Source organism: Amblyomma mixtum, chromosome 6, assembly GCF_055824585.1.
Source record: "Amblyomma mixtum isolate Tamu chromosome 6, ASM5582458v1, whole genome shotgun sequence".
In the NCBI taxonomy this organism is placed as follows: Eukaryota; Metazoa; Arthropoda; class Arachnida; order Ixodida; family Ixodidae; genus Amblyomma; species Amblyomma mixtum.
This window is the reverse complement of record NC_143017.1, coordinates 115,037,531-115,062,609: the sequence shown is the minus strand read 5'-3', so window position 1 is coordinate 115,062,609 and position 25,079 is coordinate 115,037,531. Positions and strand designations below refer to the sequence as shown.

At 46.0% G+C, this 25,079-nt stretch overlaps 2 protein-coding genes across 2 annotated transcripts; both read right to left on the bottom strand.

Annotated features, from left to right (window-relative positions):
* Nucleotides 1–3,871: 3,871 nt before the first annotated feature.
* Nucleotides 3,872–7,254, bottom strand: LOC149340124 (acetylcholinesterase-1-like). Its single transcript, XM_089550666.1, has 2 exons — nt 5,689–7,254; nt 3,872–4,019 (listed from the first exon to the last, which is right to left on the bottom strand). Exons 1-2 carry the CDS (start codon nt 7,233–7,235, stop codon nt 3,872–3,874), a joined length of 1,695 nt encoding a protein of 564 aa, XP_089406792.1. The 5' UTR covers nt 7,236–7,254.
* Nucleotides 7,255–12,489: 5,235 nt separating this feature from the next.
* On the bottom strand, nt 12,490–24,786 carry LOC149340123 (acetylcholinesterase-1-like). The gene is made up of 3 exons (XM_089548872.1): nt 22,921–24,786; nt 17,285–17,434; nt 12,490–12,708 (listed from the first exon to the last, which is right to left on the bottom strand). Exons 1-3 carry the CDS (start codon nt 24,531–24,533, stop codon nt 12,507–12,509), a joined length of 1,965 nt encoding a protein of 654 aa, XP_089404998.1. The 5' UTR covers nt 24,534–24,786; the 3' UTR covers nt 12,490–12,506.
* Between the last annotated feature and the right edge of the window lie 293 nt (nt 24,787–25,079).

Genomic DNA, 25,079 nt, shown 5'->3' with positions numbered 1-25,079 from the left:
TGCTGTAGCTCCCGATACAGGACAGCCTCCTCTCTCGAGAGAGTCCATTCTGTTGATGGTTACATGCCGGACGATATTAATAATAACATCGTGAATAATAATGCTGTAAAGTAATTAACAGAATGACAAAATATGAAAGCGAAAAGATCATTAGAAGCGTGGAAATCATAAAAAATAATCAATGCTTTAATTCCTGGTTTAAAACAGAGGAGACAATAACTGAAAGGCGCAAACCTTTTAATTTGATATTGCAATAAGCGCTCACAAAAACAAGCGCATAGACATGGCACAGCAGCAGGAGACTGCAGACACTCTCGTTAGGAGATGACATAGCGAAATTTGTGCGGGATAGGTGTAGCCGCTTTTGGCGCAGGTCAGGGATAGTTGTAGATTATTCGGAGATGTCTTTGTATTGCCGTAGTTATAACCGGACAGATGATGATTATGATGATAATAGCAAGTCGTTAACGCATAAAATTAACTCCAAAATACTTTTCACACTGGGACTCATAGCTCGATAATGAAGGTATGTAATGAGCTGATCGAACTATGATTGGGGCGTGTTTGTGACGTTCTTTACCAGTACACACCCACGAATGACACTAATGAACAGATATGCCTCAAGGCAGACTTCACGGATAAAAAAAAAAAGAAAACAACCCTGGTTGAGCTGGCTACACGAGCCTCCTGGTTGGTGGGAGGCACTTACAGTGGCACTCTAGACAGGACTCTTGAGCGTATATACATATACACAGTGCTGTTGAGTACGAACGCTCTTACACGGGTCCCAACAGTAGTCGCCGCGTCGTCAGGCAGCCAGCAGGGCACTTAAGCCAGCGCGGTTGTGTGTCGATCAGTTTTGCTCGTAGGGGAGGACACCTTGAATGGGTAGGATCAAGGTTTAAACATAAAATAGCGCTTTTATCGAGCTTAGAGTCAGTTACACATTTATGTTTGCAAGAGGAATTAAGTACGATACGTTAGGAGAAATACAAGTAGCTCTCTATCTTCTTGTTTACTGCTGTTATGAGGAAGACCGGAGACCAAATAGCACAAAAGCAAACAGTTGGGATGTTTTCGTGTGCCTGCAAGGACGGCAGCCAAACGAAGAAGAGAAATTTAGCAGATGACTGGAGCTTAGAACAGTTACTGTGCACTCTTTCTTTTTTGACTAAATGTGGCTTAAGTCCGCTACAGATTAGAGACTAAGCCTGTTTCTCAAAGGCTATGTCTCATGCGAGAATAGAAAAGCTGTGAAATTAGCTGCAGACCTGGCGTCATCTTTGACAGAGTGCCAGAAGGAACGTGTTTAGCCGGTTCGAAACTTCACTGCTCTTGCGCCGTTTCAAACGCGACGTGATTCTTAATAAAGGAACCACCATACTCCCTTGGATTTCGCTTGAATCTATGGCTATCAGAAAGTTGTCGGAATGCTTACAGAACAAAGTTTCGAAGAAGCTAACTGGCCTATCGCGCTTTGAAGTAACCTTGTGGTGAGAGTTACGAAAGCTCTGGACGCACCTCAGAAATGGATGGTCCAAATAAAACTTCAGATCTACTGCTCATAAGCGATGGCACATCGCGCTGGACGGAGCGTCAAAGGAATCTTAAGAATAATTTATCTTGATGTTTGTCCCATTCTGAATGCAGGAAAGCTTCGCCATGTCGGCAGTTTAATTTGCCATCATGTAAGCTGGTAGCGGAAGGCTACCAGCTTACATGATGGCAATTTAAACCTAAAATTAAACCTAAAATAAACTGGCAAGTTAAACCTAAAACTAAGCCTAAAATTAAACTCTATTACTCGCCGCGTACTCTGTTCATACTTGGCGGAATTTCACGTCATGTGGGAGTAACTCCTTTTAGTCTCCAGCAGAACGACAGAACACCTAGTGGTATTGCTAGCAGCCTTGATGGGGGCGCTAAGACGATACCGGAATCGCTCTTAGACATCTCTAGCCGACTTGCATATTGGGAGATTTGAAGATTGTTTTGTTTTTTGACCTGCGCTTTTTTGTGTCTGCACTTCTCATCATTACTATTCGCTGGAAAGCCGATAATGGTCCCAGCAATGCATATCTCTAACGCTGGCTTGACTGCAGGTCCGCGGGTCACATTGGTATCGCACTTGGCTGTATCAAGATATATGGCTGTATAAAGCTAGCACGTATGATTCCGGTGTGCTTGAAGCAGTGGTGATAAGACTATTTGTGTTAGTCTTGGTATTGTTTTGTCAATGATATTGATATAGTCTCGATTTGGTACGCTTTTATCTGCAGGCTTATCTCTCGGCGGTCATGCTAACCCGGCTTGGGATAGAAAAAACGCTGGCCTATAGTAACACTATTTTTGTTAGTCTTGGCATTGTTTTATCGATGATATTTATATAGTCGCAATTTGATACACTTTTATTTACAGGTTGATTTCCCGGCAGTAATGCTAACCGGTCTTGGGATAGAAAAAATGCTGGCCGATAGTACACAAGGGACCGTTGCGCCCCTGACTTGCTGGCGCCAGTTGCTAAGCTTCTAGCTTCGCGCAAACAAATTATGAAACGGAATATAGTTTGCTGGGATTTCGTATAAAAAACGTGGCTACACTGTGTACGCAGCTTTCGCAGACGAGCCTCGGTGCCACTTCTCTTGTGTGCCGGTGTGCCTATGAGAGATTTCTCGTACATGTCACGCAACATCAGAGGTTGTCGGAGATGCAAATAAAGAATACAATCGTCAGTTTGTACGTATGAAGGATTGTTGTTACTTCTGCACAGAAAGTGACTATTTCCCTAAAAGGCTCCATTAATCCGGGAAAAAAAATATTAAAGGAAGGAATAAACATCCTTGGTGCCTCTCGAACATACAAGGTAATAACTGGTTGAGGGGTTTTAAGTTTTTCCTGTTTGTATCGCCGCTACCTGTACGTGACATGGCTGCGCATTGCGTGATGCTGGTTTGTGCTTTCAAGGCCTGTTTTTAGTTGGCCTCGCAAAAACAACAGCAACGTTGCCCCATTGCTACCAGATGCATGGTCTCATTGCTGGCACACTGTTGCCTAATGATCGTGAAGCAGAATACCGCATAACTGCAGGTGCACTCACTGGAGGTAAGGGCGATCGTGCGCACTGGATGATACACATGCAGTCCATCGCTAAAGAACGTCTTTGAAAGTAACCGAATGTCAACATTTTATCTCAAGCATGGCGCCTTATTACAGTAAGCGCAGCTTTTAGCCATTAATGTGGGAGCTAAATTTCACGCGGATGTAGAATTCTTAGGCCATGGAAGCACATATTACTGACAGCTGAACTCCAGAGCGCATTCAGGAGTATTTCGGTCAAGATGTTTTACAAGAAGTGTGCAGGTGAAAAAAATTTAAATAATGAGCTGATTTGAGAACAGAGCGAGTTGGTACTACACATTACCTGTCAGCTGAAAGTGTTGACAAAGCTAATTGACTACTGTTGTTATGATTGGAATTTTGGCTAGCAATTGCATTAATTTCTTCAGATGTACGTTCAAATGCGGCAGCCTTTATAGTTAGTGATGCAGCGCGACCATAATTCACAATGTTGTAATTGCTCACCTGTGGTTACACCACTCATGTGGGGAACCAACAGCGTAAGCGTTGAGCTTTGCCAATGTTACGATGTTTTTTTCGTCACAGTAACAGTACAAGCTGTAGGAATTTGTTATAAGAAAGAGGACGTGTTCATCTGGATTAGCATAAAAAGAACGCTGGATTTGATCATGTTCTTAGTCCCAACAGCCTCGTGTACGTGTTTTCCTCCTTGTATGCGTCTGTTATGGTGGTTGTAGTTCTCTTGGATCATGTAGCAAGAAAATAGTTGCACAAATTTTAAAAATAAATAATTTTATTCATGGTAAAGGTAGGGTTTCCAAATTTCACACCGCTCGTGGAAAGTCCCCGTCGTGAAGTTATTCGGTCGAAGAAACACGCTTGGGTAACTCGTTGGAGAGTAGGCCGGCCAAGAACGGGTCTGCTGTAGTAAGCCTGGTTTGCTGCGCAACCAGATAGAATAATAAATGAAGGCATTTCAAAGAAAAAATGGAGGAAACAAAACAAAAGGTAAGTCTAGCACACTGCTCACTTTTTCCGCTTTCCATGTCACACAAAAACAAAGCACCGCGCTCTATTAGCTTCCCTAAACACAGCCAAAAGGAAAAAAAACAAAAACATGTTGGACAACCGCATCTCGTGTAGCGACTGCTAACTGCTGGAGTGAAATCGTTTTTCCATGAGGTACTTTGCTGCGCTCTTCAAAGTGGCAAGCGGACCGGACAGAGTAGCAGTGTCGGAATAGTCTTCGGGCTGCAATTGAGCACTGTGTGTATAAACACTTTTAGGCTTCATCAGTTCAGGTGAGGGCCGCAATTCTTGGTCTGTAACTTGCATCTTTGCCGCCAAATACAAGATACTACGGCCGGTAGGCCAACAGCAAAGGCTCAGCGCTATTTATTGCCATCGCAGTAAGTTCTGACTGCAGCAATGAGGATATTCAATCGAGATCCAGGGCTCTGTTCGAGGTTTTCCTATATATCGAAGCTAGCCGCCGTGGTGGCTTGGTGGTATCGGCGATTGGCTTTTGGGCCCCCAGCTTTGGTTTAGGCCGAGAAAAAGTGGCTGTAGTTCGATGGAAGCAAAGTAGATGTGAAGTAACATCCGAGCACTGATATTTAGTTCGAGTTAAAGAACCCCAGGTGCCCGAAATTTATGGCAAGTCCTTTACTACGGCACTCTTTACAGCGCCTAGCGTTGTTTGAGCATACAAAAAAGTGGCAAAAATATCAACCATACACCGAAACTCAAATGGCTCTCAAACGATAAAGATCGGCAGCGGCATTAATTAGTAAAAAGCACGAGAACAACCAAGCCCTGCCAATGGCTTCCGAGACATGGTTATTTTATATATATGCCCGATTTGTAGTATACAGAAAGTGCAGCTGCAAATAATGAAAGAACACGTCGTCATTCATTGCTGTATTTCTCACTCCTTTGTGCAAAGACCGACCGTAATAAGCGAACTTCATGGGGAAATCAATCAGCAAATGAGCAGAGTGCATGGTTCAGCGAGAAGTTTGCTCAGAAGCAGCGAAGCCGTGAGAAAGAGTAGTGAATGAAAATGTGCATGGTAACAATGAAAACATTGGCTCCTGGCTACAATTTAAAGGCAACATGGCAGGGTACCCACTACGGAAAAGGAACACAGCTCAGCAGAACGGGATAGAATAACCTGTGTGCCCCCATTAGACGCGAGCAGTAGTGGCTCGTGCTGTGAATGTGTGCGAATTTTTTTTTTGCAGAAATCGATGGCGTCATGCAAGCGGCCATGCACACTTGCTTTGAACTTTAGCCTTTCTTTTTAGTTTCCACCTAACCTCCGCAATAGGGCTATGAGTATAAGCATTCCGACGCTGCGGGGTGCGCTTCTATCTTAACAGCTTAATTGTGACAGCCGAGGACGGTGAAGAAAAAACAAAAACACAATGTAGTTTAGGCCCATAAATTTCAGTCATGTCCATATTTTATACGCTACTGCTCGCACTTAATGAGGCTATATAGAAGTTTCTGCTTATCATTTCCAAACCCATTTAGCACATAATGAAGCAAGCGTGACGAATTTTTCTTTCTTCAAGTTTTAAATAAAAAATAAAGAGGAACAAAACTTACCCGGACTTCGCAAACTTGTAAAATATCCTCATCAGCTCTTTTGAGAAGCACTTCTCTTCTTCGGTGACTTCTACCCCAGAGAGCAGCTTTTGGGCGTCTGCGTCTAAAGCATTCGTGTATTTCGTTTTGTCAGTAATGGCTGAGTCGGCCCCGTAGAAGAAGTAGATGTCATCTGAATGCGCCACTCCGAAGCTTTTCGGCCACAGACTGAATGACGGACGGTGGTCAAAGACGTACCTGTACGTCGGTATACCGCTTCTAGCGGTCAGGTTGGCGAAGAAGTGAGTCGGGCAGTCGAACAGGGCATCACTAATGACCCTCGCAAAAATTCCGAAGGCAGAGTCACTGTCATGCTCAACGCCGTAATCACCGTAATACTTGGCCACTATTCCTCTGGCCTCCTTGAATGGGATCCCAAATGTGGTAGCCATGAATGCCATCACGGCAAGCCTGTAGTCTTGCTTGATAATAAGATCTATTTGCGGGCTCAGGTATCGTATGTTGTCAACGAACAAGGTGCCTTCATCTCGAGTCGTTCCAAGAAAAAGGCTTCGAATACCCATATGTGCCCAAGTAGCCGCAGCTTGCGGATCAAAGGGCATAAATGAATCGCCGAAATCTGGAAAGAACAATTGGTTAGCGGGATCTTGTTGTCTGACGGCATCCATGATGACCTTAGCGTCGAGCTTCTTCAGGCAGGTGACCATGTCGCCCAGTTGCTCGTCTGCAAGCCTTCCGCTGTTGTAGCAGCCCAACACTCCCGCAATGTTCCGCATTTTGGCAGCCGAGTTCTGTGCCCGCCACAAGATGGCGCTCAGCGGGGTCCCGCTCTGCATCACGACCTTCTTGAACAGCCCTCGGCTGTAGGGCGACACGGCGTGAAAACCGACTGACATCCCACCCGCGCTCTGTCCTGCGAAAGTTACGTCATTGCGGTCGCCGCCGAAGTTTTCAATGTTTTCTCTCACCCACTTCAAAACGAGGTGTTGATCCCACAAGCCATTGTTTGCTGGAGCATCTGGAGTGTTGGTTGTGAGGAACCCGAACACGCCGAGACGGTAATTGAACGTTACGAAGACGACGTCGGACGTAGAAACGAACCTTTCCATGTCGTAGATGAAAAGTGCCGAGTCTCCCCATTGGAACGCCCCTCCATGAACAAACACAATTACCGGTAACTTCTTTGGGCAGCGTCCGTCCTTGCAATCCGGAAGGGATGGCCTCCAAACGTTGAGGTATAGGCAGTCCTCCGAGGAGCTGTCGTAGTGCAGCGTGACGCTCTTGAGGAACCTCAAGTTCAATTGGCGACATGGAACCGGCTTCTTCGTAGCGTTGAAAACTCCCCTCCATGGTCGCGGCCGTCGTGGCCTCTGGAAACGGAGTTCTCCGAGGGGAGGCTCGGCGTACGGAATGCCGTAGAACGCATCGATGAGCTTGTTATTCACGAGAAAGCGGTGTCCTGAAACGAGTCCCGAATTGGTACGGACGACTGGGACATCGGCTGCGCAGAATGCTAACACGGCGCCGAGCAGAGCGCAGAGCAACATCTCTCCGGAACGCGCACTATACCGGCGATGAAAGCAGGAGTCGTGTGGAGAGGGCCGCTGCGTCGGGTCTTCTTATAGCGAGGCGTCCTTCGTGTAGCAAGGGTAGCCTTCCTTTTCTTTTCTCAATTTCTGCAGGCAGTTGAACCGAAACAAGCGTCGGCATCTTTGGTTGGCTTTCGCTTCCTTGTGATCCTGGAACTGATTGGAGGTGGAAAGTGTGCGGGTTCGAGACACGGTGCTGTGACGTCAGACTTGTTCTCCTGTTAGCAAGAAGTGAGAAACCAGACGAAAGAGAGGAGGGCGGTGCTTCTATCTGTGGCTGCCACGGGAGCCGTTTCTGTGATCATGGCCACCCTTGCCCTGCAATTACGAAAGAAACGAAGCGCCGTTTGGGACAGTAGCAGTAGCCGCCGCCTGCCGGTCAAAATCCAACGACCGTTAGAGTGCGCCAAGGTTGTAGGTTTAAGAAACGCTAAAGGCGATTCCACACGTCACCTATTGACTCCCAGAACGCGAAGTTCGTCGTCCGCAGACACTACAATTAGGAAAGAAAATGAACCACCGATGCAGGAGGTTGTCTGCTTGTCAAGCACGTTTAGTCGCAGTCTTTTTTTTTTCTCTAGAAAAGCGCCTTCAGGAGGGAGGCTGTTTGCTTTCAGCGCTTGCTTTCGATGCGAATGCTGATGTAAATTAAGATGTCCTTTTAAATGCATTTTCACATGGTTTTTGGATAATATTATAAGTGAGAGAAACCTGGGCTCTTACAAGCTCGACTTAGCTGCGCTGGCTTCTATGACGGCTTAGGCCGCTGGTTAAAAGCCCATTCATGAGTGAGCCAACACTACGAAAAAACACATGCTAACTGTTCGTGCGATACCCCTATTCCGACGGGTAAACCGCGAACAAGATGTTGCAATGTTTGTGGGTTTGTGCCACATGAAGTAAGCTAATAAAAAGGAATCAGTTAAATATCCGCGGCTGGGACTTGAACCAGCGGCGGCGAAAACAGCTTCGCTGTCCAGTGTGTGAAAGGACTAGGCTATCGCCGCAGCCGAAAACGCCTCGTGTTAAACTGCAACGCACTTTCGCGCTGTGCATTGCACATTTTCGCTTAATCGACTGATGCTACTGTCAAACTAAAATTCGCGCTCTGAGCTATGTGGTGGCAATAACAGTGAGATGTGCGCTGCATGCATTGGCGTGGACAACACTGTGGTAAAGATACGGCACTGGAGCAGTACGCGTTGGCGTTGACAATATTGCTGCAGAAACGCGGCACTAGAGCATAGGCCTTCGGCGTACATTGTTCAAAATATCATTGATGAAAGAAAAAAACAAAATATGGCTCCCTGAGTCAGTGGACACTTCAATCGCGCTTTCAGGCATGCGGAGGTGGTGTCCACCTGCAAAAAACAATGCTTTCGCGCAATATTTCGTGCTTAGCAATGCTAAACCGCCAGGAAATTTTATTGGACCGCCCGGATGCAGTATATACCCGTGCCCCATGCGCACCATAAATGTCAGCATATCCTTAATAACTAATGATTGCGAATGCAATTGTTTTCGGAGTGGTTGCTACACAGGTTTAATATAATTATATGTATGTCACAATAATGACAACTTCTTTGAGCCATTCATAAATTTTACCTGATTATTAACAGGTGAAGACATCTCGTTATTGTTGTCGAAATGTAATATTAAAATTATGTTGCAGAAAATAGAGCCCTTCAGTGACTGATATAAAAAGTAGCCTTAAAATCGCATGTCAGCAAATAAACCGTGAGTATGACTCATAAGATATGGTTTAAATGGCGCTATTCGCACCGAAAATGTAATAGAAGTGTCTCATCTGATTGAAAATTATGAAAAAAAATTTCTAAATTTTCTGCTTGACAGGTGGCTGCCTCTAAAAAAGTTGCGTGCTTTTATGCATGAGAAATGTGGACGATAGTGTACATTTCCCAAGCGAATTAGTTTGGCGAGCTAAGTAGGTAACGAATGGTAGTAAGGATAAAGCTATTTTTTTTTTTTGTGTGTGGCGCCATGACAGTGGCATTAAAGCTGAAGGCAATAAGGACATAATGGCATTGATTATGTCCGCGTGGCGCGGGGTATTAGGTAATCGGGAGATTGCGCTCTCAAGGGTCTATTTTTACTTTCCCTTTATTTCTCAGGATCATCACGAGCATCTGAAATCTGTGGAGCAAGACCGAGTGCAGTTACGTCTTCAAAGCACACTCCTTCAAAGTGCGAAAAAAATCATAACTGCCTTTAATATGCTGTTTCGTGATCATTCGTACTGTTTCAGCATTCAATTAGAATCATCCCGTCAACCTGCTATTTTTGTCATCATCATAGCAGAAAGCTTAACGGCACTGGCAAGCGTCCCACAAAATGAGGCAAGTATGAGCGTCCATGAAAGCATCTTTTCGATATCACATTTTCTCAGGTCCATCTTTTGTGTTGTCAACCAAGGCGGCCGTTCACATTTTATGGTGGGCGAAGTCTACACGTCGACAGGAATCGTTCCCGTGTTATTTACCTCGCAGCCAGGTACATAAAAAAGCTCACAAAGATATTAGTCTTTTTTTGTGAATCCTCAGTATTTGATTTCAGGGCGCACGTGTTTGACCCTTGTAGCAGTTATTTCAGTGAGATGGGGACACCCCATATCACCGTCTGGGACCTTATCTTTGCATCTCTTGCCGTTCTGGCCTCCCCCTTTTTGACCCTGCTTCGTGAAAGTGCACTTCACAAAGATAATCGGCAAACCTTACATGCATGAATGGCGGTCAGTGATCTACCCTGGCGGCCTTAGCGTTTTCCGACCATTGCTTCAGAAGACAGCCATCACCTTGCGCTCAACCCCACGTAAGTTTCTCACCGGCTACCTCGGTAAGCGAGCTGTCGAGGTCACCTTCACACTGCCCTGAGCACTGCGCCTGCGTGCTTACGCAGAGGGTAGCGGATCAGTTCACCTTGGCCGTTGTGCAAACGTGGGAGGCGAAAAAGCCATGTTCGTAAAACGGTTAATCTCTAAGAGAGTATAGTAGCGTGACTCACTCTGTGTGCACGAATACCGGCCTTCAGGGCATTGAAACAACCTAGGTCAAAACGCCTTTCTTTCATTGCTCAGTGGTCTAGAAGAAGGAAATTTTAATGCAATGCGACACATACGCACCTGGTGCCCTGCACCGTTCTTCTGTTTTCTTCTCTGGAAACGTATGAGCGGTCACGTAGACGCAGTCACATATATATGGGGGGGGGAATGAGTTTGTTTGTACAGTTTATTAGTAGCCCTACAGCAGCAAGACAACGGCGTTTGTACTGAAGATCATTGACGATAAGTACTTTCCTTCACTTTCTTTTTAGAATCTTGTTGAACACGTGCGCACTTGGGTGTGCGTCTAACCTTTAATAATGTTTTGCATTTTCTTCTGTGCAGCTCAAATAACCCTGGAATAAAATCTCTGCAAATTGTCCCATGGGAAACAACAGCGCAAAAAGGATGACGAGGGATGGGGACGACACAAGGATCGTAGCTCCAAATTCTCAAGAATGTTTTTTTTAGTCGAATGTTGTCCGATTTATGCATGCGCAATTGTGCCATCTCTTTGTTTGAGATCGCAATGGAGGTAGTGTTGATGAATCCCTCCCCAAGTCTAGCAAGCTGTTTTGATTCCACCATTCCCCGTGTGGCACGTTGCTTGCTTATCTTGATTAGTGAATCTATTCTCGATGACAGTAGTGTTTTTTTAAATCGGGGGAGACGTCCTTGCCAGTAAAATAGTGAGTTAGGAGAAAACCTCCAGAACATTTGCTTTCACGCGCATTTTTTACGTTCCTAACGTACAATCTGAACCTATCATTCACGCATCCCCTAGTTTGACCAAGTACACCTTTCGCACATCAAGGGAATCTGGAACACCATTTACGCCTTCAACAAATCGCCGCCTATGGTGCTTGCTACAGGCTCGCTGCTGAGTTGCCTCCTGGTCAGTCACACTGCACAATTGTCCAAGTATATCCCAAACTTCCAAATCTTTAAATCAGAGAGTTTCTTAGGCCCACACCATTTAGAATTACGCATGTACAAATCATAGCGCATGCTTTTGATTTATTTGTACAGTTTGCAGGATTTTGTGTGGTCACCTTAAGTAGGCGTTTTATTGACTTTTTTTCTGATTAAAACGAAAGGAACGGTTCCTGACATTGAGCATATTACGATCGTAGCAAAGGCCAGTGCAGACCTCCATTTCGAATCTATCCTAACTTCTTCAGATGAATAAAGTGTAAAGTATCTATGGGGCGAGAAAGCGAGAATCAATTGCAGTGGTTTCATCTTTTTACGCTAATGGTCAGCTTATGATGGCGGAACTGGATAGGGCGATGTTTAACATCAAAACAGCACTTTGTTTTCTTGCGAGTGGTCTGTAGACCATGAGCTAAAGAATTTCTCCACTGGAACGCCAATTTCATGGCGTCCAGAAAGTTCTTTTCAAACGCTATAAATAAAAATGAAGTTTCATAAAAATGCTAGAAAAAAGCTCAACAGGCATAGCTTGGATTTTTAACTTCCGCTTTTATAATGACCGGCAATTTCAATAACGTACATCGTTTCTTACCTTTGCTTCCACTGGTACCAGTCAGCGACCATTATTTCCCTCTGCCTGCTTCTTTTTTTACTGAGAATAAGCAAAAGGTGAGATCAAATCTATTCCGGAAGCCACCACGGTGGCTTACATGTTATGCAGCTCTGCTGCTGACCCGAAAGACGCGGGTTCCATCCCGGCTACGGCGGTCGAATTTCGGTCGATGCGAAATGCTAGAGGCCCGTTTACTGTGCGATGTCAGGGCATATGCCGAAATTATCCGTAGCACTCCACTAAGGCGTCCCTGATAGCCAGAAAGGTTCGGGACGTTAAGCCCCTTGAACCATACTAATGCAGTCCAGGAGAGCAAGCTGTCGGGCTAGTCGGTGACGCATTTTGGGAAGAAGTTAGCACAAGAAACAGACAAGGGACAGAAAGAAAAGACACATAAGACATTCACGAGCGCTCGTGAATGTCTTATGTGTTTTTTATTCGGTCCCTTGTCCGTTATTTGCGCTAACTTCTCACAAAACCAAACTAAATGCTCTCCATTTGTTTGTACTTTGTACTGTGACGGATGTTTATATTGATTTGTTTTTCATGTAGACCATTCACTCACAAAACACCCGAACATATCATCACAATAGAAAGAATTCGCGCACTATAGGAAGTTTATGATTTATTGCCAAAGGTAAGCGACGATAAAGGCCAGTGCAACAAAAATGGCGCTCGATGAGAATGTGGGGCTGCTGGATGCAGGTTTCTTCTTGAAGACGGAGTTCGTCTTATCGGGTGAAAATTTCGTCTTTGATGACTGACCACCGGAGTTTTCAGCTGTGCTCTTCACAGGTGTCGCTGGGGTCGCAGTGTTGGGCGCAGACCTGCGTTCAAAACGAATTGTGATAACGTTATTCGCGGCAGTGGCTTCACTCTTGCATGCATACCGTAATATTATGTCCGAGAAGATATATTTCACGTAACACGTATTTTAACACTTGTGTATCGAGAGTAAGAAATGTAACAACTATTTCTGACGTAAATGAGTAATAACACCAGCACGAGCTCATCTATAACATCGAGAGCGTTTTATGAGACACCTTTCGCTTTCAAGCCACGCGTAGCCCTCTAAACACAACACACGTCAAGCGAAAGCCAAAAGAAGTACTCCTGGAGTACACAATGACGTAGGAGGGTTTATAGCGGAAACAAAGACACGGACAAGAGAGACGAAACACACACACAATCGCCTGTATGTGTGTTTCGTCTCTTGTCCGTGTTTTTGTTTGCGCTATAAACCTTCCACATCAAGATGAACTACCAACTCGCCCTACAGGAAGTTTTAATGGAGTACATAAGTACATAAGAACAATTACGTGACTCTGCAAGACATTTTGCTCTCTCACGTGCGCGCCTAGCAGTTGACAAAAGCTCCACGTGTGTGTACGCACCAAGCGATGTACCTGCAGTCCCCAATGACTCTTCTGTCCTGATAATTAAGCATGCCCACGTGTCTTCACAGAATCGTTCGTTCATGCCGAGAGGAAAAAACAGCGGCACAGAAACAGCACGCGTGCGGCGGGTACGTGCGGCCTTCGTCGCACGGATGAATCGACGAGCGCATAGCAGAGCCGATTTTTCTATGCACTGAATCACTGGGCACAAGGAACAGGCTTCTCATCTGTTATATCACACATGCCGTAATTGCTACTTCAGTCATACCACGTGGCTGACAGGACCGTTGGAGATAACTGAGACGGCCCCTTGCTCTGCAGTTGACATGACATGATAATCGATGAGGACTCGCCTGTTTGGATAAAAAAAAACTTTGCGATATGTGTACAGCCTATTACAGACGCTCTTTCTTCAGTGCCTAACCTCGGAGAAAGTAGCGGCGAGCAGCTGTGTTCGAAATTATGTTCCAAGAAATGAGATGACGTTCACAGAGCCAAATAACTTCTAGCACTTAGTCTGTTTACCGTCGCTTGTGTTAGGTTTGAGTGATAAAAGCCAAAAGCGAAGCAGAACAAAACAGGCTGCCGTCCTATTCGTCACGCCACGTCAAGGCGACTTCATAATTGCAAGAAATTCGAGGCGATCTTAAGTTCAATCACTTCTGCTGCCACGTGCCGTCTTACTGTAGGGTGGCCTCGAGCCTATCAGCTAGGAACTTGTAAGCGCAGGGTTTTTCGTAAACACTCACTAAACACTCATGAGCATTTTGTGTCACGCGTTCAACCATTCCTGCACATAACAATTATTGCATGATCGGTGAAACGCCACACACAAAGTAAGCGCGAATAGGAAGAAGTCTTTAGCTAATCTCCAACTGGCGCCTCAATTGAAAGAGTGCTTACAGAGGTGAACTGTGTATAAAACAAAATGGACAGAGTAGCAACGAAGTGAATATGTAATCTTAAACCTTCTAGCAGATTTCACACTCTCTCTGAAGATGTACATTTGTTTTGCGAAGCTCAGTCAACCTTTCAGTGCCGCTTGTGTTTCTTTTCTTTTGCGAAATAAGATTTCGCAGTTTTGCGAGAAGCAGACGACTTGTTTGAACCGTTACCAGTTGCCCTGCACTTCGCGTGCTCTTTAAGAAGTGGTGCCCCTTACGTTAGTCAAGCTCACAAGCATTCCTGATCACTACGTTCCACCACTATGTCAATAAGCGTCCATAACTACCGCACTGCCAGGGCTGCGGAGAACTTCCTGACAAGAAAAGGCACATATTAAAAACAGTCGAGAGACCCTCAAGCGCAGTCATCTTTGAAATAATTATCACTACCTTCCTATACTTGCTTGCCTCCCACTAAAGTGATGGAGCGGCACATATACGCCCCCGGAACATCTCGTCACGCTGTAGCCCCGCTCTGGTTTCACGCAGTCATGGTATCTTGGAGCTCGATCTGCGCCTTTGTAGTGACATCAAGGGGACCAATTAGGAACGAATGCGCCCTGGATGTAGACGTGAATCAGACGTGAGTCGCAAAATTATGGTAGCTCACTTTATCTGCAGTAGGTTTCGTGCCAGTAAACACGTTTTGTTTAATATTTTATTACCTGCTGGTCGCAGGAAAGGCAATGAGGAAGAGAACACACACTTCTTTCTTTTGTTTTAATTTATCCCCGTGTTATTACTCGCAATTATTGATATATCAGCCAGTTTGAACAACGTTAGTCCTTCTGAAAATCAGCCGGATTCCATACATACCACCGGCGGCGCCATTGCCAAAGCCACTGAGGTATCACTGCCCACAACCCAGCAACCTTGGGATGCAGCTTGCAGCCCATCTTACATGAAACCGACAAGAACCGGAATAACCCGTAATCATCGGCGGCTTCTTTCATGGTCTCGGCAGTCAGTGGGCAGACAGTATTACCTAATGCTTGCCAAGTCCCTGTCCAGCTTACGGCTTTTTTCATTCCTTCCCAGGAATGTTTTCACCGCAACGACGGTGCGAGGAAAGCTAGTCGGATAAAGTTGAGAAACCTGACATTCCAGGTTTGCCTGCTTGGTATGAGCGCTTCATTTCAGCAACGAGGAACCAAGACAAGTTTGTAGCAATCGCTGCTTTCGACATGGCAGAGATCGCTGGGAGCTGTGCTGTCGTACGTCACATCCGGTCGCGATGAAGCTCCGCATGCCATTAATAAAAAACTTAAGATTTGCAGTCCTCAGTGCAGATCACTTGGAAATATAATCTTGTCCATGATGGCATTTTCTATGGTAAGCGATATGACAAATTTTAACATTTATTAAACATTCACAAATGCCGCACGGCAACAAGGAGCAGTCTCGCAACCTGCCTCGTAGTCTGCTATCGAAGAGGTGGAACGTGCCTCTCACGCTACCGAATCACCGGAGGAATTTCAAAGCCGTTCTTACGTTGTCGTCTCGACGCGAACCGCCAAGAAGCGCTACAGCCCTGTTAAAACATCACGTCACACCTACACACTAAAAAAAATTCTGCACTAAAATGACACCGAAATTATGCTTTGCAGTAAACTTCTTCAGACCGAATTAACAGTTGCGTCAAGAAAAACGCTTTTATTCTTTGTTGTCTGCTGTTGTAAGCATCATACGATTTTGGCTTCCATTCTCGGCAAACTAAGGCGATCATTTAAAGATAACCGAGATGAGCCTGACGCCAAATATGAGGGCGAATATGAAGCCCAAAGCATTAAAAGATGTTGGGTGTAGGGACCAGCGCGATAAACAAAAATGGCGGAAAGTGCATGGTGCCATGTAAATTGTCACAAGCGTCGAAGCAAACCATGTGCGCTGTGAGGTAAGAAAAGCAGCTTATGTTTGAAACTTCCAATACCCTGAAAACAGCCAGAGAGTGCGTGATGCCTTTCTCGAAGAATAGAGGCGGTTAGAATAGGTGGCGCATTCTGCAGGCACAGGACCCGAGTGCGGCTACCGCCATCTATTAGCCACCCCTGAATGTACTAATCCTCTCCTGTAATGCATTTGATGCTTACATGTACTCTCGACGATGAGCTGCATGGACATAAAGTTTATATTGATTGTGGACATCAAAGTAGCACTGTTCTTTCTAAAGGTGGCACCTCTCAAGGCTGCTGTTGGTGGACGCAGTGGAGTGCTCGTCATGTGTGGCCACTGGGCCGCGCAATGTAGAAGAGGTTTGAGACTTCCCAAAGAAATGTTCAGACGAAAGGGAACAAAATGGATGTGAGCAACCCCTCTAGACGTAAATCAGATGTTTCAAAGCAATAAGGCCTCAGTGTCTTGTAATGAACGTTTTGAAGAATTGCCAGACGATACTGCGCCATCGCAATGTGAAATGTGGGGGCAAAGATAACATTGGGGGGAGATAAATGCAGGCAGCGAGTATCTTAGAAGGAATTCGTTCCATATGAAGTGATTGCAATAGAGTACAACTAAAAGAATTTTATACTCACAGCTCCTTACGACATGAGAAAAATGTTCAGTTTTGAAAATTTGCCAGTTGGGGGAGCGAAAGCAGTGATGAAGATAGAAAGAATCCGAAGGTGTGCTTACTTAGTGGGACAAGTATTGCCAGATTTTGTAGACGATAAATTATTAGACACACTGTTTGCATATTTCGGCCGCGCATGGCACGTATCACGTGGCTGCTGTGAAGCATAGTCCGCGTTTTCTCGTGTGGCGCGAACACCTTTCCTCTCTAATCTTACCAGTTTATTTTTTTTTCTTGAGAGACGAATTTAAATGGCCTTCGCGCCGAACTTTTGTACCCTTCTGGGCGGGTTAGCCTTGCGAACATAAGAAAACCGGTGCACACTGCAAATTCCACATAAATTAAGACTGATCTTTAGGTGAAAAGCGTGAGCTGTCCTGTGAGTTTTCGACTGTTGGCGTATCGTTTAAACGATAGTCGCTCGTATTTAATGGCGTACTTGGCCTCTCGATTACTATGCAAGGCACAGCTTGCATACGGCCGGGGTACGTACTTGCGCAGCAGCAGGGGCTTCCAGAGGTTGCAGCGGGATCGCCGTTGCTCTCCCGTCACGCTGTAGTTGCTGGGGTTGAGAGTGACGACGAGCGTCTGGCTTGGCGAGTGCTGGGGCCACTTGTCGCCAGGTGTCAGCATCGCAGGCTTCCTGTCATGACGGAAGGACAAACAAGTAAGGACACGAAGATAGAGGGGACAAAAAGAAAGGGGGTTTTGAACCAGGCATTGAGCCTCGTTGTCTGCCGTAGAGACGGACACGAAAAGATTTGCAGAAAGAAATGAAGCAAATATTATTAGAAATCAAGGAAAGCACATTTTAATGTTACTTTCTTTATTTAATGTGATGGTAATCGCAGACGATAATTAATTACGCAGTCATTTAAACATATTACACTTCACAGATAAGATAAACACTCCTGTCGCCAAGGGAAGCGAAACCGACCACCTTTGCTCATTTCACACATGCTACGTGCAGTAAAGCCCGTGAACTCGGCTCCCACAGGTGGTATGTGATTGACTATTTACGTTTTCTGTAGAATAATCTCCTATCTAAAATCACAACTCAATAAATTTCCCCCTACTTGTAGAATTCAATCTTAATTTGTCATATTAGCTGTCAGTGTAACCAGCAAGACTTGATAAAGTGGTACAAAAAATTACCCGGCCAATACTCAGCATGAAACTTTCATTATTCCGGGTCCTCGAGATTATTAACAGGACAACTACATTAGCAAGACGGCTGTGGCGGCTCACGTTCGAATGAAATACGAGAGCAATAGTCTGCACTGATAATATCAAATATCAAAGCAGAAGGCAAACGTAGGCCAACAGAGGACAAAGGAGTGCCAAAGGCTAGGAGCGAAATGGCTGGGAGCATGCAAATAAGAAAAGTAAGGAAAAAGGCTGACGATGGCTTTCAGTGCTCTTCAGGTAGCGTTATAGCGATGTATAGTACAGTAAATGCGATTTCTTGTGTCTGTAAAGAGGAAGATGATTAGCAGTCGGAGCAGCAGAACCGACGCGCGACGCGAGACTAGAGCTTCAGCTGTTCTGGGACCGGACCTGCCCTTGCCCGCTCTAACCGCCCTTCACAACCAGTCTTCTCCTGTCAATAAAGGCCGTTACATCTTGGTGGAGGCTGCTGGATTCCGTCCTGGAGCTATGCAATCGGACCATCGCTACCCCCATGCCTTCCAACGTCAACCAGCCAGCCGGCTCCTCGCCGGCACCCGTTGCTTGGCATGGTGTGCTCCGCCAGCACGACCCTGCCGTAGTAGAAGTCGTGCACACGCTGATGCTTCATTAGGAGAAACAATCCAGGCAAGATTTGGTTTGGTTTTGTGGGGTTTAACGTCCCAAAGCGACTAAGGCTATGAGAGACGCCGTAGTGAAGGGCTCCGGAAATTTCGACCACCTGGGGTTCTTTAACGTGCACTGACATCGCACAGCACACGGGCCTCTAGAATTTGTCCTCCAAAGAAATTCTAGCCGCCGCGGCCGGGATCGAACCCGCGTCTTTTGGGCCAGCAGCCGAGCACCATAGCCACTGAGCCACCGCGGCGGCCCAGGCAAGGTACATTCGTTTGCTTAACGAAAACCAATTTCAAACATCCGGGCTTTTTTCATTTAGTCCTCTGATGAGCCACGATGGTTTTATTTCCAATTCAAAACGTTCTAATTACTCCTGAAAGTTTTTTGTGAGCTTCCCAAACCTACAGAAAGTGGTCTTTATGCCCAGCAATCAGTACGTTTCGATATGTTGTGTTTGTAGCCTTATTCGCAGAACATATTCAATGTTTCGAAGTTTCAAAGTACTGAGAGGGACGCTGCTTTTCTGGTCTTGGGAGAAAATTGCTTTCTTTGAACTTTTGTTTTCTCACTCAGAGACCCATATATGTCATATATAGAGACCAATATAGTTCCTCAACGCGAAACTTTTTTTAAGAAGGATCGTTTTATTTTTTTTTTGTCCTGTACACAAACGACTACACAATGTCGAGGTGTTGTATTGCGATGACGCACTCCAGTAAGCACCTAGTCGGCACTGATACTGTGCTAGCGTTCACTGTCACCATCATCATCAGCTTAACTGCGCCTATTGCAAGACAAAGGCCTCGGCGATATATCTCTACATGCCATAGTAGATCTATTTCCTCACAACTTCCGACTCTCCGCTGCCTATTGCAGACTGCTGTTCCCTTCTTAGGCTGTTGAGCATTGCTTTAGATGTCTTCATTACAGATGTCGTGTCATTCTTTACACTCTAAAGGGTGCCATTTTTCATGTAACAGAAGCTAGGCTTGTTTATAAATTTTGTCTTGAGCACTCCTCGGAGCGTATACTGGGTTGTAATGTTAATAAGACTTTAAGCATTCGTGATTACCTTTCCCACGGTTATTTAGGGGCAACTTTTTCGTAGAGACAAAACTTACTTAAGATGTTAAATGTAGCTGCAAAATGATATTTCGAAGGCGAAGCAGGGAATAGACTTAAGCGCAGAAAATAATTATTTCCTACTAGCAATTCGCAACACTTTCTTGAAACGTCATTTTTAAGAGCACTGACTGTAAGAAGCAGCTCAAACCCAGCTCCTGAAATGGCGTTCCCACTATTTGAAGAGTTGCCATAATACTGAACCTCTCCTTGGCGCTGTGTCTTTCATCTGGTTCTCAACCAGCGCTGGAGCTTCTTAGGTTCCGGCACTCAGCTGACGGACTGCGTCAAAGCGCACACCTGAGCCAAACTGGGGTGCCCTACCTACTGCGTAGCGCTCAGATGCGGATCGCATAAGGGAGACCTCTTTGCTTGGGGTCGATTCTCTATCGCGTCGTTTTGACGTGATGCAGCAGCCACATTCGTCGCGTGGAGTGGGGGAATAAGGGAAAGAGGGCAGAGGTCAGCGTCTGCATTATGCCACAGGGTCATTGCCGGTCAACGCTCAAGATTGTGCCGAAAGCGGGTTTGTTATGAGCAGCCCCCCCTGGCTGCGGCCCTGGTAGACGGTATTCTCGGAGGCTGAAGTCGAGTGGAAACGGAGGATAGAATTGAAGTTGAAGTAAATGGTGAAGTATAGGTTTTTTACAGTTAATTTATCCAGTCCTGTTGTGCGTAGGGAATACAATATTTTAGTGAGAAAATTGCTGCCACTGCACTCTCTGGCTTCCTTTGGGGTGGATCAGTGTTGATTCCCATGCCAACATTCCTGTCGAAATCCTATCCAGAAAGCTGTTCTGCTCATCACAATTCTCGTTAGAACATGTTTCTTGCTCTTTTTACGCGCATGCATTCGGTGGTCGCGGCCGCATAATGATTCACATGGAGGCTCCACGGACTCGCATAGCTGTGACATATTTTCTCACAGACAGACTTATCACTATTAAAGCTTATCCATGCATGTCTCTCCGTCAAACACGTCAACGCATGCCTCTCCGCTTGTATCTGTCATTGATATTTTAACGCCCTGTATATCTTATCAGGCTGCTATAAGAGTGAGCAGTTGGAACACGAAAATCATTTGCTGTCTCTCATACACAGAAAAATGTCATAAACTTAACGATTTAAGTAGCTTACCATACCAGGCTAATTAGTGTTGCATGCCAGGAGCAGGGAAACATAACAAACGATCACAAATAATACGAAATAAAGACAGAGCTCTAGCTTGTGCTCCTGTTTTTTGTTTAGGTTATTTCTCCCCTGAATATCTTGACCTCCTTTTTGCTGTGCTGGGCTGGAAGGGGTGGAATGTCTTGTTTTGTTAATGGCGGAACTTGGTAAATGGTCCGATTATGTCGGCTAGTAATCATAAACGTAGTCACGCACCCTTGCGTTGTATTATTCCAATGTAATGTCAAGAAATTCAATAATATCACTAGTTATTATATATTATCGCATAATAAACCATGATATGTAGACGCATTTCATGGCATCTTGTCCTCAATTTTTATAATTTCTTTTTATGCTCTTTTTTCGTGATTACTTTATTATAAACCCGACCTGAACTTGTACACTTCCACTGCTATCCTTAACTCTCAAAAGGTTGCTGTTTTGACACATTTTCATTTAGAAGCCTGTTGAGGTAATCTAGAAAATCATAAAAGAGCAATGTTTGGTCAAAAGTTTTAGGGGAATCCCCCAAGGTGGAGAAGATTTGTAATAAGGGAGTAATTACTCATTGACATCCACCCGAGCGCAGCCATACGGCGAAAAAGGAAAGCTATGCAGCTTTCTCAGAAACTTCGTAGTTAAAATAAATTCGTCCTGGTCCGAGGTTTATGCAATGTTAGCAGTGGTTAGCAATGTTTATCTCAAAGCACTTCTGCTCCTTGCTCCAAAAAGTCAGTGCTTTTATCTATTACTATCGCACTACTTTCGTGGAATTTCACTTTCAATCAGTGAAAGGTTTGTTTTATGTGCTAGATATTTTAACACCTCTCCTTTAACACCTACAAGCCCAGAGTGACGGGATTTGAGGGCGCAGACTCCTTTTCCAAGCAGTGCAACCCTAAGAAGCCGATCGCCAGGCAGAGGCACAGCGCGTACACATTTTGAGAACACCGGTGGGTCCCCGGCCGATAGCGGGAGTCGAACCAACCACCTCCCGAAGCCGAGGCCGATGCTTTACAACAAGACCACGGTGCTAAAATATCCCTTATTTATTTCCCAACTTAAATAGGCCATTCCAAGGAAATGGTTTGAGAGCTCTTGCAATTGTTAAAAGTTTTCCTCCATATACCTGCTCTAGGAAATTGCGCGTTCCAAGCACGCGAACCTTTGGCCGCTAGCTGTAATGACGGTCTGGGTCGATGCCAAATGTCCGGGAATACCAAGCCATAGAAAAATCCACGTGCTCGACGACCGGACGAACGAGGCATGGCTAATTAATTTCCTGCTTCTTCCCTTGACCTTCGACTAATGCGGCTGATAGTCAGCAATTCGACAAAATTTAAATTCTAGTGGCCTACCGGCAAGTACAATTTCGCCTTGCAGGTAGGTAAAAAGAATGAGTTTTTCCCAGTGTACACGAAATCGTCCGATTAAGCAAAGCATAAACCGACATAACATGAAAGTTTTTGTTGACGTACGTCAAAGATTGGATTGAAAAATGAAGACGTCTTTCTGCCATTTCTCAGCAAAGAGTGGCAGCCCAGTACTCTGACTTTAGTCCGGTGCTCTTTATCTGCCTTGTTATGAGCATTCTGCATGCCTTTTCGTGGCGTAGCACGTATAAAGACGTATCAAACCATTTCCTTTTCGGACTGCTTAGTAGCTGCTTTGTTCAATAAATATTGCAATGTACTCAAACTTGTGATGAAGAGATGATTTCTTTTTCTTTTCCTGTGCGATGACAAGCAAATGCACAGCTCACCAAAATGCTAAGTAATGCGGTCGTCACTGGACACCTTTGAACGAGGGGCGAGTTGAGCACGCAGAGAAATTGAAACTATTATGGCTGAGGCCTTGCCAGGCATAGAGGTTCGAATAAAATGCTCGAGGGTAAAAATCAACCAAGGCACATTTCAAAGCGGCAGACTAGGGCGTGGCGTGCGGATTAATTAACACGGGTAACTGAAGTTTGATAATGAATTCGAGGTGTGGGAAGGAAAAATTAGGAGCACAGTATTAAAAGCTACGTACCCGTCTTTCGCGAAAGCTGTCCAACTTGCGATGATCTGCTTGACGAATTCTTCTTCAGCTGGAGTGTGGGTCTTTTTCAACACCAGTTCGCGCAGATCTGGTCCCATGCCCGGAATAAACAGGTTCTCGTCCTTGGGCAGCAGCAGGGAACCCATCGTGTAAGGCAGGTCGTCACCGTGTGTAACACCCATCCATTCCGGCCAGTAACTGTCGGAAGATCTGTGGGCGAAAATGTAACGGTACGCCTTCGCACCCCTTTGAGTCGCAATGTCCGCAAATATCAGCGTCGGACAGTATATCGTGGCATCAGCGAACAGTTCGCAGATGATCTCAGTGACGGACTTTTTGTTGTGTTCCACATCCTGGTGACCAAAGTAAGCAACAGTGATGTCACGAGCGTGAGACAGGGGTATGTTGAACATAGTTTTCAGCGCCAGCGTCACAGCCAGGCGGTAGTTGCCAGATATGTAGTCGTCGAACTGAGGCGCTATGTCCCGCACATTGTTGAGGAAGACAGTGCCTTCGTCTGTGGTTGTGCCGAGCATTATTTCATTGACATTCAAGTTTGCATACGTTTCTGGGTTCAGCGGGTCGTTCGGGAAGAACTCTTCGCCGAATACCATCGGGAACATCTGCTTGAAGGCGGTCTCTTGTTTCAGCTTGGAGATGATGGTGTCGCTTTCAACCTTCTTGAGACAAGTGACAATACTGTGCGTCTCCTCCCTCCAGTCTTTTGAGTTGTCGATACAGCCGTGCGCGTTCGCGACAGTCACGAACTGGCCCACCACGTTGAATGTCACAGTAAGGAATAACGACAGCGGAGTGCTGCTCTCCATTACGATCCTTTTGAAGAGGCCTTTGCTCTGTGGGGACACAGCGTGCAGGCCGGCGGAGATGGCGCCTGCGCTCTGCCCTCTCAGTGTCACCATCGAGGGGTCGCCGCCGAACCGGTCGATGTTCTTCTGAACCCACTTCAGAACAAGCACCTGGTCCCAGAGCCCCATGTTGCCCGGGAGGTCGGGGTTCTTGGCCGAAAGGTATCCGAACATACTAACCCGGTAGTTGAACGTGACGAACACCACATCTGCTTGGGCCACGAACACAGAAGGGTCGTGCAGGAACAAGCCCGAGTCACCCCACTGGAAGGCTCCGCCATGTACGAACACAACGACGGGAAGTTTGGCTCCGCACGATTCCGAGTGGGGGCAACTGGACGACGGCCGCCACACGTTGACGTAGAGGCAGTCTTCTGTGCTGGTATTGGAATAGTAGATCCGCGTTCCTCCGAGGAAGGGCGCGTCCAGCTGGCGACATGGCGGAGGCTTGTTGACCGCCTGCAGCGTGCCTTCCCAAGCGTGCGCTGGCTGAGGCTTCTCGAAGCGTAGGTTGCCTATCGGAGGCACCGCGTACGGTATGCCGAGGAACGCGTCCACGTCCTTACCCGACACTGTGATGCGCTTACCCTCAAGCAGTCCGTCTCCGATGCGCACCATCGGAGCCTCCTCGGCACAGCCGCCATCGATGCACAAGAGAAACAAGGCAGCGCCCAGCGCTGCGAGAGAAGCTATGCTTCGCCGCTGGTGCGGACTACGACGCGCCCGCCACATCTCCATCGCCGGCAATAGGAAAAGACGCGCGCACTCTACGGCGACTGGCTTCTTCGACTCGTCATGTGTGCGGAGTAACTCGCTTGTGACGATCGCCAAGGTTGGTGTCGGCACGCCAAGTGCCCTTCTGCGCTACGATACCCGCCGATGCCGCGCGCTACTCTTGTTTTTTTCCTCAATTATTATGTCGCAATCGAGAAGGAAAGCTGGGACTCGATTACAGGCGACGAAAATATAAGAACAGCACCAGAACAGTTTGATTTGCACAGGCGCGCTACGAAAGTGACTCACCGAACACATTGACGCAGGTGCGTAAAGGAGAAAAGATGGAAAATGTAGTGACGTCAATGAAAGCTGGTTTTCATCCTTCCGCACGTGCTTTCAAGATCGTTCGGGATAGCAGTACTGCCTACGTGGGCGACATGAATAATGCGTGAAGTTGGATGGGTGGACTGAGTTTTCAGTGTTTGGCTCACTTATTTTAGAAGGAACGAAGTGCATGGTGCGCCCAGAATACACTTTCTCTTCACAAACAACGAGGAACAGAATGCT

Bases quoted from the DNA above. Each gene is read 5' to 3' on its own strand.
- LOC149340124 (XM_089550666.1), bottom strand. From the start codon at position 7,235: ATGTTGCTCTGCGCTCTGCTCGGCGCCGTGTTAGCATTCTGCGCAGCC. The intron at 4,020-5,688 runs GTAAGTTTTGTT...CTGGTTGCGCAG, and splicing joins TACAAGTTTGCGAAGTCCGG to CAAACCAGGCTTACTACAGC.
- LOC149340123 (XM_089548872.1), bottom strand. From the start codon at position 24,533: ATGGAGATGTGGCGGGCGCGTCGTAGTCCGCACCAGCGGCGAAGCATA. The intron at 17,435-22,920 runs GTACGTAGCTTT...CCGTCATGACAG, and splicing joins ACAGCTTTCGCGAAAGACGG to GAAGCCTGCGATGCTGACAC. The intron at 12,709-17,284 runs GTACGTACCCCG...TTTTGAACGCAG, and splicing joins AAGCCCCTGCTGCTGCGCAA to GTCTGCGCCCAACACTGCGA.